The sequence below is a fragment of the Dipodomys ordii genome, unplaced genomic scaffold, assembly GCF_000151885.1.
Source record: "Dipodomys ordii isolate 6190 unplaced genomic scaffold, Dord_2.0 Scaffold31, whole genome shotgun sequence".
Classification (NCBI taxonomy): Eukaryota; Metazoa; Chordata; class Mammalia; order Rodentia; family Heteromyidae; genus Dipodomys; species Dipodomys ordii.
The window spans coordinates 5,021,537-5,036,568 of record NW_012267247.1 but is presented as its reverse complement, the minus strand read 5'-3'; the positions used below and the strand labels follow the sequence as shown (position 1 = coordinate 5,036,568).

General features: G+C 37.9%; 1 protein-coding gene across 1 annotated transcript in view; it reads right to left on the bottom strand.

Annotated features, from left to right (window-relative positions):
• Positions 1-4,631: 4,631 nt before the first annotated feature.
• The window catches only part of Taok1 (TAO kinase 1), a 120,013-nt gene continuing 109,612 nt past the window's right edge, over positions 4,632-15,032 (bottom strand). Inside the window, exon 20 of the mRNA XM_013016453.1 lies at positions 4,632-13,824. Within this exon, the coding sequence (XP_012871907.1) occupies positions 13,363-13,824 (462 nt within the window). The 3' untranslated portion in view covers positions 4,632-13,362. The remainder of the gene's footprint in view (positions 13,825-15,032) is intronic.

Genomic DNA, 15,032 nt, shown 5'->3' with positions numbered 1-15,032 from the left:
CAGTTCAAGGCTAGCGCTCTACTACTTGAGCCACAGCGCCACTTCTGGCTTTTTTCTTTTTGCTTATGTGGTGCTGAGGAATTGGACCCAGGGCCTCATGCTTGCAAGGCAAGCGCTCTACCACTGAGCCACCTTCCCAGCCCTCTGGTAAATTTTTGCTGCTGGTATCAAGACTGCTAATCTAGGACTTTATTCTCATAAAGAGTCAGTATTTTATGAATTTATCTCTAGGTTTTCAGGGTGGTTTGGCTTGAGGCAGCAGTATGAAAACCAGAGCCCCACATTCTTTTAGAAGACATCATTTGTTTACAGTGAAGCCAATCCTTTCTAAGGCTCAAACGCTGTTTAAAAAAAAGTTCTTGACAAAGGCAGTTTCATTTTGGTATATATAACCTAAAACCATCCACACCATTAACTCCGTTGTATTCCTCTTTCACCCAAACCACAAGATCTCTTGTCAATCGGAAAGGTTTAGAAATGCTAAGGTATTTTTTTTTTTTTTTGACATGAACTTAAGCATGAATTCACCTCCCTCCTTAAACAAGCACATATACTTGGTCATTTTAGTATAACTGTAACAGTACAAATAAGGAGGTTGTATAGTCAAGTTACAAAGAGGGCATCAGAAATTGATTTCACTAGCTTTCCCAATTTATAGATTACTTTTAGGAAAGTTTGAGAAGGTATATGCTCTGGTCTGAGTGCCCAGAAATGGGACGAATACCTCAAAAAGCAGCATATTGTACATTATAGGTGGGATATTCAAGATAGATTACTCCTTGACATGGAGGTCACATGCCAACCATGAGGGTGGCCTACATCAGATTAAAGGTCTTTTCTCATCTGTGAACTGAAATGCAAATGAGTTCAGTGGGATATGAAGATTTCTAGCTGGTTTTAGTCTGCAAAAATCAGATCACAGACCTTATCAGGATAGAGCATACTGAACATTGAGATGACCAAGATATTAATTAAAATACCCTGACAAAGTGACCATTGTTTCTTAAGATATCTAGTGATTGTCTTTGTCACAGATGCCCAAGGGAGAACTCAAATTTCAAAGTTAAAACGAAATTTCATTAAAACAATCAAAAGATAGGAAGGGCCTGGCACTGGTGGCTCAAGTCTGTAATCCTACTTAGGAGGCTGAGATCTGAGGATCGCAGTTCAAAGCTAACCTGGCAGGAAAGTCTGTGAAAGTCTCTTATCTCCAATTAACCACCAGAAAACCAGAAGTGGCACTGTGGCTCAAGTGGTAAAGCGCTCGCCTTGAGCTGAAGAGCTCAGGGACAATGCCCAGGACCAGAGTTCAAGCCCCAGCACCACCACCACCACCACCACCACCAAAAAGATAGGAAGGCCTCCTGATGGTATGTCCTTGTAGCTCCCATACTTGGGAGGCTAGGGCAGGAGGATTTCAAGTTTGAGGCCAGCCTGGTCTACATAGTGAGACCTTGTTACAGAAAGAAACATCAAAAATCTCTCATCTTTCCAGCCTCTTGTCCCAATGTTTATCACTAGTGTAGCTGAACAAAATTTTCTCTCCAACTTGTTTGCCTTTGAATGGTAAATCATAGTTTCCCTGCAACAGCGGAATGGTATTATTTCTTAAATCTCCTGAAACAAACACATGCTGTTTGTTTTCAGAAGTCCTCTGTGTACCAAGCCATGCTTACCTACTGTGGGGTTTAACAGAGAGCTTCCCTGCACATTCTACATTCATTGATGGTTGCCTCCTTTCTGTAGATGAAGCTTCTAACACTATCTGGGCTAGCTTTGTTTAATGAACCACCATGCCTTCTGCTCTGGGTGAACCCTTTCTCCACAGGCTTAAAATTCCCTGATCATCAATGGTAACAACATAATTTTTAGGGGGAAAATTAAGTGTTGTGTGTTGCATAAAGTACTGAGGTAGTCATTTGGAGATGTGGGTTCTAGTATCTACTTCCTCTATGATTTTAATGCCTGTAGGAAAGTGATTTTATTGGTTGTCCCATATAAAAAGACTAAAAAGATAAACTGTAATTTCTAAGGTCTTCCAAGATAGTAAAGCAAGTAAATACCATTTTCCAACACTAATTCCTCAAAACCAGAGCTCAAAGTTACTGTGATAAAGTGGCTTTTGTTTTCAGATCAGACTTGTTCCAGTTAACTAATTCACTGCAAAATTGGGAAGGGCCTGTAGGTACAGCACTTTGAGCCTTACAATCTGAGTCGTGGGTTGCCTGATAAACAACAAACTTTCCTTCTGACCTTGTCCATCATTACACCACATTACAAGGGAATAGTTTTCACAGTGGCTCACTTGTTTTAAGTAAAAGCTATCTATTTTTCTAATAGGTTAAGATCCAAAAGGATGTAACTTTTAAGAACCCACAATTAGTGATAAGGCTAAGACCATAATCCAAACTAGGTGTTTCTCCCCCACCCCTCATGGCACTGGGGTTTAAACTCAGTGTGCTTCCTCAGCTGGTGCTCTACCACCTGAGCCACTCTTCCCACCTGGCTTTTTGCTATCTTGGAGGTGGAGTCTTTTCTACTGAGGCTGGCTTGGGTCCATGGTCCTTTGGATCTTAGCCTTTCAGTGGTTAGGATTATTAAGTATGAGCACCAGCCCTTGGCTTTCCTCCTCCACCTCCCAATGCTGGGTATCCAACCCAGATCATTGTACAGGCAAATAAGCACTCCACCTCTGAGCTACATGTCTAGTCCCCACACAGTGCTCTTTATACTTATTCCTAGAAAATCAGTCTGATAGCAAATGCCTATTTAGACCTCATAATCTAAAAGGTGCTAATTAAAAGGGGGGGGGGAATTTCAGAGCTACTGTAGTATATTTGCTCCATGGGAAGAATTGTGTTAATTTATTAAAAAAAACAACAACAAAACTGTCAGAATGATTGCATAGCTCCTAAAGTCTTATTACCTCAGCAGCTCCATCTAGTTCTATTAGTTAAGAACAAGTATCTGAAAAGAGTAGCAATTAAGGCAAGGAAGTTCATTAATTGCTAGCACATACAAAGGAAGATCACTGTTCTGGAGCATCACCGTGATGTAGGTGACAACACTGGTGCTGTGGGCCAGCTAACCTCTGTAGTTTTGTGGTTTTTTTTTTTTTTTTTTGCCAGTCCTGGGGCTTGAACTCAAGAGTGTGGGCACTGTCCCTGAGCTTTTGTGCTCAAGGCTAGTGCTATACCTCTTGAACTACTTGTGGCTTTCTTTTGTGCTTAGCTGGAGATAAGAGTCTCACAGACTTTCCTGCCCAGGCTGGTTTCAACCCATGATTCTCAGATCTCAGCCTCCTAAATAGCTAGGATTACAGGTGTGAGCCACCAGCACCTAGCTTGCAATTACTTAAAAAAAAAAATTACTTTTATTTTTTTTAGGTCCGGTCATGGGGCCTGAACTCTGGGCCTGGACGCTGTCTCTCAGCTCTTCAGCTCTACCACCTGAGCCACAGCGCCACTTCCAGCTTTTTTTTTTTCCTTTCTGCTTATGTGGTGTTGAGGAATCGAACCCAGGGCCTCATGCATGCAAGGCAAACGCTCTACCACTGAGCCACCTTCCCAGCCCCTTTATTTTTATTTTTACTCTCAAGTAGGATAGGCTTTAAAGTAGAAGTGTTCACTGTAATCTGAATCTGTAATCTGTGGGAGTAAAACAAGAAGAAATCCTGGGGTCAGCTGGGTGACAGTGGTTCACACCTGTAATCTTTGCTACTAAGGAGTTTGAGATATTGCAATCAGCTCAAAGCCAGCCCAGGCAGGAAAGTCCGTGAGACTCTTATCTCCAATTAACCACCAGAAAACCAGATATGAAGCTGTGGCTCAAAGTGGCAGAGCACTAGCTTTGGATGAAAAAACTTAAGAGATAGCACCCACACGAGTTCAACCCCCAGAACCAACTAAACAAACAATAGCCACTGCTCATGCCTGTAATCCTAGCTATTCAGAAGGCTGAGATCTGAGGATCTTGGTTTGAAGCCAGCCTGGGCAGGAATATCCATGAGACTCTTATCTCCAATTAACCACTAGAAAACCAGAATTGGCACTGTGGCTCAAAGTAGTAGCGTGCTAGTCTTGAGCGAAAGACCTCAGGGACAAGAGTCCAGACCTTAGTTCAAGCCCACAACCAACAAAACAAATGAACAAAAACCCCTCACAACAAAAAGCAAAAAACCAATACCCAAACCAACCATATAAAGAAATCCCAGCATAAAATGCCATTCTCCCCATCCCCCTGGAATTAGCTTCTGACAAAAACAAAAAAAGTCACTAAAAGTGCTTTAAATAACAGGGCTGAGTTAGATAGTCTAAATGAGCTAAAATGTGATTTTCAAATCAGGGTGGGAGGAGGTTGTAGTTGCACTGGTAACAATGCAGGAGTAAGACTTAAGAACCTGTAACAGAACCAAGAGAATTATCTCACACCCAGAACATAATATCCCTTCCTATTGTGTGAGAGAAGCTGAGGCAATCTGACTAGAGCATTTGCCTGTATCTTACTCCTTCTGTAATCCCCAAGTCTACCTACAAATGTGCCTTCGAGGTTCAGTAATCTTTCAATAATCACAGAACTAAAGCAAATCTTTATGGTAATACACTGCTTTAAAAAACTGAACAGACACTCTGTGTACTAAAATTACTTTATTACAGTTGATTTTTTAAACATTTCCTTTGCTATGATACAAAGGATACTTACAAACAAAATATTACATATGACCTTGTTTTCGCTCTTATGTTCTGACAACTTGGTAACAGCTTTAAATGCACAATCTATACAATTAATACAGGTTATATATGAACTATAAGGTATGCTGAACCAGAAGAATACTGACAATATACTGTACAATAAGCCTTACCAGTTAGTGCTGTGGACCATTTCTATCAAAAGGAAAATGCACATCTGCACAGTCACCTTTACCAGCTGGTGCTGACAGTGAGGGACAGGCTTCTTCCCCAATGCAACCCTGATAAGCCTCCACTGTGGGTGTCTGTTTGGTCCAAAAATTGAGAGGACTGAATATAGTTAAAATTAGTAATCAGTAAAGTGGTAGAACATTATACTTTGGACATGATAACCTTCTACCAAAGAAATCAGTCCCAGTTTTAAAGGACCACATTTCCTTTGTCCACTGTGAAACCCCTACAGGCTCAAGGGCTTTAGATGAGAAGATGAAGGCTGCCAAAAAAGGAGGCAAGGAACCAAGCCAAAATCTAGGTCTTGCAAAAATTATCATTTTTCCCTTCACCAAAGGGAACTAGAAATGTACAAATTCATTGATGAACCTCAATGATATCATATCGGTTAGCTGATAACCCTCATTTTATCTGGACCCCTGACTTGTGGGAATAACTGAAATAAGACTGTGGATAATACATACCACTTTTAGAACAGAACATCTTGCTTAAAATATTCCCTTTAGCCACCAAAGCTGGTCCTGGGCTATGACAGATGTGCATTCATCTCTCAATGGTCTACCCAGAAATGATAAGGTTACAGCTTTTTTTTTTTCCTTTTTTTTTCTTTTTTCCTTTTTTTAAATAAAAAAAGCAATTGCCTGAAGCATTGTCTTTTTTTTTTTAGGTAAATAGCAAAAATAAAAATAAAAACCAACCCTGGCATTTGCACAAATGATGCAAATGGAGTGATATGGCCTTTAAGGAAGAGGTTAGTAGAAAGAAAGGGAAGTGAAGAAAGCCCAGAGAAAAGGATGTACTAATTTCCTTCTTTAAAAAACAAAACAAAAAACCCCACCTACTTGTGCAAAACAAAACAAAACCCATGCTGTTTGAGGAAAACAAAGGGGAATGAGTACATAAGACCAAAAATATAAATAATGCTCGGATGACTGGTAAAAGCAGAAACCAACCTGGGTTACAAAAAGGATTATACATTCAAGATGCTCTTAAACCCAGTGGGATAACTTATGTTAAAACTGTGTTAATAGTTAACTTTTAAAAATCTCAAGTTTGTTTTTAAATCTTCACAATACAAGCAAAGCTGTTTTAAAATATACACTATACATATTTCTCATATTCTCTCCAACCTCATTAATGCGCATTAGGCTTTTTTGTATACTAAAACAAGGGGGGGTTCTGAAAGCTAAATTGCTTACAGTAACCCATTCATTATTTAAATGTTTAAGTTTTAAGTGGGTTAAAAACTTTTATAGACTTAGATAAATAGGATTTAGCAACACAAGTGTTAATTTTAAAAACTCTAAAGCATTTACAAATAATCAGGTTGGAACAGTCTAGGGAAGTTATGTGCACTATATTTTAAAATGTTATTTACATCTGACCATTGTTTTAGTAAAAATTTCCCTAAAAATTAAAAATGGACAATTAATCTGTTCTAAGCTAGCAGAGGAACATAAAAGGTAAAATAAGAACAAAATTATTTTCTAGTAGAACCCCCACACATCCCTCTTCACTTGAGATTTTACTCTATGAAACCACTTGCAACTTCTAGTAGGCTCATTAATCAAGTGTCAAGATAATGTGGTAAAATACCTTGTTAGATAAATTACTGGCCTTAAGTAGACTTGTTCCCCCTCCCCCCACTTTGAAATGTTTTCCCACCTGTGTCTCTGGCTTGGCTTATTGTGGGACACATGTAATTAATTAGAGGGGCACTTTAAGTAGGCACAATTCCCATTTAACATGGAATAAAAGGCATACAATGTTAGGAAGAAGGGGTGGAAATTTCTTTGACAGGATGAAATGTAAGGAAGGACAACAGCACATTTGGAATGGGCACCAAAAGGCAGCTGACTGGCAATCTGCCAGGGGCAGCCAACATCTTGATAAATATACTTGTTTATGACACAAAAGGATTAGAGGTGTTCCAATACCCACTAGGTTTTTTGATATGTGCCAAATGGTCACAGAGACCAGCCAGAAACTGCAAACATTATGCAGCTGCAACCTTTTTAAATTACATAATTAACTCCATGACCATGTGCAATTTACAGTAACAATAATAATGTTCATGCCGAGGCAATGTACTTGAGGGCTAAGAAAAAGCAAAATGTGCCACTGAGAAACCTGTTCCCATGTAACTGGTCTTCATGCTTTCAAGTGGCTCTAATATACCTTGGTTACTAAGCCAAGCCATGCAAAAGCAAAGAGTACATACTTTTCATTAACATTGGTATTTCATTTCTAAACCACTGAGTTCAAAGTTGCCATAGAAACATATAACACAAGTACTGAAAGCATACAATAGAGGGTTCATGGATTTTTAAGAAATTCATTTCCCTCATCTATGTTCACCAGTCTTTAATACCTTGGCTACAAGGCTTATAAGGAAGGGAGGCTAAGTGGGGGTAATGTCTAAGGAAAATAAGTAATTCTGGAAATAGGAAAAGTTCTAGAAATGGGATCAATGTGCCAGCAATAAGCATAGTTCATTTCATTTGAAAATTCAGTTAAAGAGCCCATAAACAGTCCCAAACCATAATGTTATCACCTGCATAATTTACATACACATGAACACACTTTCACTTTATAGACAAAACACACTTCTGTAAACATGGCCACTGGGGAAGAGAGGTTCCCTACACCTCACTCATGACTGAGGACACGGTTGTCAATCATTATATTAAATAAAATTACTTAGCTTTAAAAAAGATTTCAAACCTGACCAATGATTAAGCTTCATTTCCCTCTGTTTAACAACACTTAAGCATTAATTCTAAAAATGTCACCTAAGATGGTTTCAAGGTTAGATGCTAGAACCACAACTGCCAATGACAGCAACTCCTCTCTAGCTGGCAGAGACCTATATAAACTTTAGTACAAAATCAAAAAATACAGAAACTAGGTCAATTTGTTAGCTATATATTTACAGATAATTACACGATTTTTCACTCACAATTGATAAAAACTATGAGTGAAAGGAAACTGTGCAGGTTGAATTACCCGTACTTTGGGGGAATTCTTGGGCATCAAGGTACCCTTATTCATTCATTCATTCGTAAGTCTCACCTTCTCACTTCAAGGTAAACTACCTACAGATGTTAATATTAGTATGTCCAGTGGGTATCCTGCTGTTTGAGAGGATTAACCTTTTTCACTATTTAACGAAAAACTTGAATACTTTAAAAACAAAACAAACCAAACATTAAGGCAATCAAACACAAATAAACACACACAAATATCTCTGAAACCTCAAAAAGCTTGGATTGCTGGGAAATGGTTAACAGTGGTGATGACGTAGTACATGGCTCCCCAGTTTTAATTCTCTGCCTTTATTTTCTTTAAAAGATATCTAGATTTGGGTGGGTGGGAAGTGCAAATTTAAGAAACCCACAAAAGGCAGATAAGGTGCACATTAATTTACATATTTCTTATGATCTAAAGACTACCATTAAGCCAGATGGGTTCTCCTCCCTTGTATGAGTGACATTTTGGAAATCTTAACATAAACAAGGAGGAAAAAATTAGCATAACTTTGAAGGGGGCTACCAGAATTCAGTAGAAAATATAAATGCACAAAAAAGTTGTTTCATTTTCTTTTTGACAGTGCTTAATAGAAACTTTAGAAATTAATAATCATTTCCAATATAGGTCCACTGTAGTGATTTCAGCAAAGTGCAGACAATATAACCAGACACAGCAAAACAGACTTCAATCAGTAGTCCTTGTATACATGAGGCAAGTATGCTAAGTGTACAGCACACTTCATCCTTTAAGGGATCTGAGGATGGGAAATTTCCAGTTCATAACAATGAATAGTAAGTGAAGGCCTTTTAAAAGGCAACCCTACAGTCTGGGTGGGGATATTATTATATTGGATGGGTAAAAGTAAAAATAGAGAATTTGTCTTCAGTGATGATCTGTATTTTGGCAAGCAGCTCAAGGATGACATCCCAAGTTTTGACTCTGCTCCTTAGGGAAGGCTTTAAGAAATGAGAATCTCTTCTTCCATCATTATGGGAGATTCACACTTAAGACATCTTAAGTATACTATTTCTGATTTGAATAAACATTAGGTCATTTCACATTGAGTGCATGGGAAAAATGAATTGTATAAACCTCCAAGGAAAGAGTTGCTGTGTTGGGCCAAATTTCTGCTTGAATAAATATCACTGGGTCAGAAAGGGTGGAAGGTGCACAGAGAATTTACTGTTAGCAAGCAAGAAGAGGCAGTTAAAAGGAGAAAGCTCTCCAACCATATTCTTCTCTTCCAGTGATCATATCATGTTGATTTTACTGTTAAGGAAAACCTTAGATGTTTGAATAATAATTCCTCTCTTGGTTGTTTTGATCCTCAGCAAAATACATAATTATTAGTATTAATTAAGTAAAAAAGAATCAGAGGATCAATGACATTACTAAAATGAAACACATACATAAAGTATATAAAAATTATGAGTCACTGCTTCTTTTTATACTTCTGCAGAGCAATCACCACTTGTGTTCTTACTTTTCATGGTTCATTTCTCTCTGCATCACTTATTTTTTGTTGCATCACAACACAAACTCCTAGAAGCACTAACTGGCTCCTTTCCAGCAAAATTTTACTATAATTTATAGTTCCACATTTTACCTAACTTCCCACTAACAGAAGGAATGTGAAAAGGGATTAAAAAGGAAAAGACTATCTAATAATCACCTTCTCCTAAATATCAACCCAGAGCATTCGTTCTTCAAAAACACATGCATTCTTGCCTTAACTGAGGACTGAAATAACAAAACCAAATAACAACAGGACGTTAAGTGCTCTGATGGAAATGTACAATTATGAGTTACACCCATCCATCTATACACACATACACTCATATGTATATACAATATATACATACAAATGATAATAGTTATACAAAAATGTGCATATTTAACAGTTATTAAAAGCCAGTAGATCATGGTATAATACAATTTATTTCCACTAGTGAGTGGCACAAATGGAAAAATGCAAAGGAGGTGTTTCAAGTACAATGAAGTCATTTTTCACAGGTGAGAATAAATTGTATTATTCCAGTGTCCAACACAATGTATTCTATAAACCTTAAAATTTCAATGATTTAGTATTTATAGAAGCAGACAGTCATTAATGTCTGCCTTATCGTCTGAAAAAATAGTTTTCAAATTTTGAATAGTGAGGGAAAATTGGTGGAAGTGGGAGGGAGTGCCCAGTACAGTTTTAGTGTTTTGAATGGTAGTTACCTGATGTCCAGGCAGCTGAAAAATCATGACAATGCTAAGAAATTCAATTTACTAGTAAGTCCTTGACTTAAGAGTACTAAGCATACTAGATCTGCGGGTGTGGCTTCAAATGCAGGACTATTCATCTCTAGGTATAGAAATGATTAAAAAGAATGGCAGCTCTGAATAAAATAGACACGTTTTTTAGTTTTAACATTATCTATATAATGAATATGCATTTAGATAGTCTAATTCTGGGTCAAAGCTGACTTTAAAATGGGAGAAAAATATGTGCAAAGGGAAAGATAATATAAGGATTAAAATGTCTCAAGGTATGAGGTGCTGCATTTTTAAAATGCTAACCCCAAAAGGAGAGAAGGGCAAATACAAGGAACTTTGTAATGTAAGGCTCTGGATACCAGATATAGCATTTATTATTTTTGATATGCTATACAATTTTCCCATACTTACTTTTAACTTTCTTAAACACATAAGGAGCAAAAACCAACAACTGGGGAGGAGGTAGTATTAATTTGATCAAATGTTGACATTTCCACAGATTCAGAAAGTGCTACTCTTTCTTCAGGACATCTCAAAGCCTTTCAAATTTTCCTGCTACTAGTTTTATTTACTATGTGATGATTCCCACCACACATAAGATTCCTAAGAAGTTACACCTCACAAACACACACAAACCAATTAATTTGAATCATTTTGAAAATTACATATATTTTAATCAAATTAACTTAATGTTATAATCCAAGAATAGTCATGACCTACATAAAAAATTTCATTGCCACACAATTTAATTTGATACAAAGCCCTACTAGATAGACATTTTGAGTCAGTATTTTTAAAGTACATACCTTCCGCATGGGCTCAGTAACTCAATTCGACTAACTGAAACTCACAACTGGACTTTAAAATGTATCCCTTGGTAGCACCTCAGGATTGAAAGAAATCTGAAAAGCATCTCTATTCTAACCCTCCAGCAACAGGCAGGGTCTATTAAGTATGTTTTTATAGGTATTACAACTCTATCCTATTTTTTGACATTTTATTAAATTCTAAATCTCTTAGCTTTTTCCAATTCTCAATTTGCTTGAAACACTGTATAATATTTTAATGCAAAAAAGATAGTGAAAAGACTAAAAGCCCTTTTCATTAGATATGACCAGCATTTTAGTCAAGCCTATCCTAAAAGCTGATCTGGAGCATGGTTAAGAGGACAATACATGAGAGTGCTACTTAAAACTGCTAACAAATGTGTGTGAATTCCACTGTCATTTATGATTTTGGTTTTCAAAGGACATATATTAAAACATTAGCTTTTTCTTCCAGTTACCTTCACATCAATTCAGAAACTTCTAAAGGGGAGAATTCATGGAAACAAAATAATATACCTGGGAAGATTTAAAATGTTGAGAAAACCAACATTTCAACAGATTTTAATTTCAGCAGATTGTAATTTGGTCACTAGTTTGCTCTAGGTGAAGAATACAATTGTGAGGGACTCAGAGAGTTCTACCTTGGAGCCCTCTGACTACATGAAAAGCAGGATCCAGAGTTAGCAGCAAGAGTTCTTCAAGACAACTAAGAAGGGAGCATGACAATAACCTCGATAAACTGTCATTGAAAAAGACACTTTTTTTTTCTTCAAGTCATATTCACAGCTCCCCAACTACCTCCAACTCAACTTTCGCACAAGTAGTGGAATACCAAGTAACATCTGACTTTCAACATTGGGTTGATCCTTCATTGTAAAACAAAACAAAACATTCCCCACTCACAAAAAGAAATGTTAGCTTTTGGTAAGAGATACCCTGACCACTACAATTTACTTTTTTTTTTTTTGGTTTTTGTTGTTTTTTGGATTTTTTTGTTTTTGTTTTTGTCTTTCATTTGCCAAACTCACTAGTTCCTTTTCAGTAGTATTTCACGCACTGCAGCTTGAGACTTCTGGAAGTGGTGTTTCCTATTGTGTGATGTTAACACAATTCTAAATGGTCATTAAGTCTCAATGAACTAGAAGTTTGTAAAGTACTGCAGCAACAAAAACAGCAATCAAAAAACAGAGGACCTGCACATGCAGCAAAATTTACAGTGGTGACAAGGGTTAGTCAGCAGCTGGTAGTCATTGGCTCAGTGACTCCTGGTTCACTATGGCAACTAAACATTTAAATAAATGACTATTCTACTTGTAAACAGGAAATTTCATAAGCCAAAAGGGGATAATCAAATTATGTCTATGTAGTGTGATGAGTATTCCAATAGATAGATGGCAGTTGGCAAATATGGCATCACTCAAATACCACTGGCATTTGATTTGTATTGGCTATATGTCTTTGTATTTGTACAAAGTAAAAGTACTGTCTGGGGTCTTGAGACTTAAAAGATTTAGCTCAGGTGAGTTATCACAGTATAATAACAAAATGTTAGTGTTTATGGGTTTCATCATCTTACTCTGCTGCTGGAAATACCTAACACATGAACTTTCAGGGGTCCTCTTACCCTGCTGGTCTTCCCTTTTAAAGCTCTTATCACAGAGCTTGTGAACTCCTTAATCAATTTCATCTTACTGTGACACAAAGAAGGCACAACTGAATGGACAAAAATCACTGACAAAATTATGAAGCATTTGGAAAAAGAACTAAATTTCTACCATCTGAAAAGGTTGATACAATCCTTCAGTGTTTGTAGGTTTCTGTTTAACTCCAAACAGGACCAATTTAATAAAGAAAATACACTGTGAGAGGGGTATAGGTATGTTCCAATAATAACTTGTCTCAGCATATGCTGCCTGCTGTTAGTGGTTTGTAAGAATTGGAATATGGAGGAAGGCTTTAGATCTTCTCATAGAATATGGACACCCTAAAGTCACTTTGCTATATTTTATTTTTGCAGTGTTAAGAAAATACCCTCTATCTAACCAATTTCTTTTAACCACATGCATGAAATATTTATCAAGTCCCCTTTTCAAAATTTCCTGCAAAGTTAAACACAAACAACCCTCCCCCCCACAAAAACCCAGCAGCCAAATACTATGACATCCCAATTAGTAAACACAAAACAGAATGCTTTACAAAAATGAATAAAATATACCATATGCACTCAGCTTCCACACTGTAGTACCCAAGTGAGGAGGCTGCTGTGATGATGTCTGTAGGCAGTTTCTTTTGGCAGACAGCTCCAGCGGAATTCCCACTCTCTATTATGTGTAAGACATATGTGACCCATTGGATATTTGTGAAGTGACACTTGTACTTCTGCTCATGCCCTGCTCCGTCCGTCCCCCAGAAGCTGTCCGCCTCAGAGCCTGGGGGCTATTGCGGACTCCCATACTGCTACCTCGAGGTACCCCTTGCATTGGCCCTGAGGGGTGACCCCATGGCTGGGGTCCACCTTGCATTGGATGGCCCCAAGCTTGTGGTGGGCCACCCATGGGATGACCCCAATGAGGTCCTGGACCCCCAGCAGGATTGTGAGACCAACCAGAAGCTCCTGGGTAGCTGTGGCTGAATGCCTCAGGGGAGAGATTAGAAAGGACCATATTACTAAAACCTAGTCTCATGCTTTCAGAGTCAAAAGCTTCAATTTCTCTGGCTTGACGTTCTAGCAGGCTTCGTATTCGTTCTGTGCGTTCATTCTGCAAAGCCAACATCTCTTCTTCAATCTGTTGTTGGTAGGGTAAGGAAAGCAAAAAAGGTCAGTGTCTTTTTTAAAATCTATAAAGTAAGGAAGCAGTAATTACTAAAAATAACTAGCCATATTATAGATGTACTTCAGGAAACATACATAATTTATATTTCTTTTGTTTCTCCTTGCTGTAACAGGAATTTATACTCAGAGCCTTTTGCTTGCTTAGCCCTCTACCACTTGTTTTTGTTTTGTCGGTTGTGGGGCTTGAACTCTGGGTGCTGCTCCTCATCTCTTCAGCTCAAGGATTGCATTCTACTACTTGAACCACAGTACCACTTCCAGTTTTTCCAGTTTATCGAAATAAGAGTCTCACGACTTTACTTCCTTGGGCTGGTTTCGAACCATGAGCCTTGGATCTCAGACTCCTTAGTAGCTAAGATTATAGGTGTGAGCCACCGGTGCCCAGCATGGTCCTGCTTTTTTTTTTTTGTCCCTCTATTTTTTTTATTGTGAAAATACTGTACAGAGGGGTTACAATTACATGGGCAAGATAATGAGTACATTTCTTATCAAGCATTGTAGCCTCCTCCTTTGTTTCCCCGTCCCATCCTCCCCCCACCCCCATGGTCCTGCTTTTTGCTGGCTATTTTAGAGACAAGAGTCTCTGTGGTTTTTCTGTCTTACTTGGCTTTGAACCTCAATCTTCTGGATCTCAGCCTCCTGAGCAGTCAGTATCAAAGATGTAAACACCCAGCTTCATCTGCATTTGTAAAATGGATAGTATCTGGTTCTAAAAGCAATAATAATGTCTACTGAACTAATATATTAGAGAAATTATCATTTCCCTAATCCATCAGCAAAAAGCTGTTGGAAAAAAGAAAATAACAGGAGGGAAGCCAGTTTTATCATCTATATCATAATGTTTCTCTAATAAAATAAAATTGAGCTCAGTGCTGTTGGCTCACATCTGTAACCCTAGCTACTCAGGAAGCTGACATCTGAGGATGTGGTTCAAAGCTAGCCAGGGAAGGAAAGTCCATGTGACTCTTATCTCCAATAAACTACTCAGAAAAAACTGGTGATAGAGCTCTAACCTTGAGCCCAAATAAGATCAGAGCCAGTGCCAGGCTGAGTTCAAGCCCCCAAACTGGCAAAATAATAATAATACACAAATAGGTTACTAAAATGGAAGAATGAAAACTCTAGTTTCAAGGTCTTTAATGTAAGTGAGGGTTGAACTGT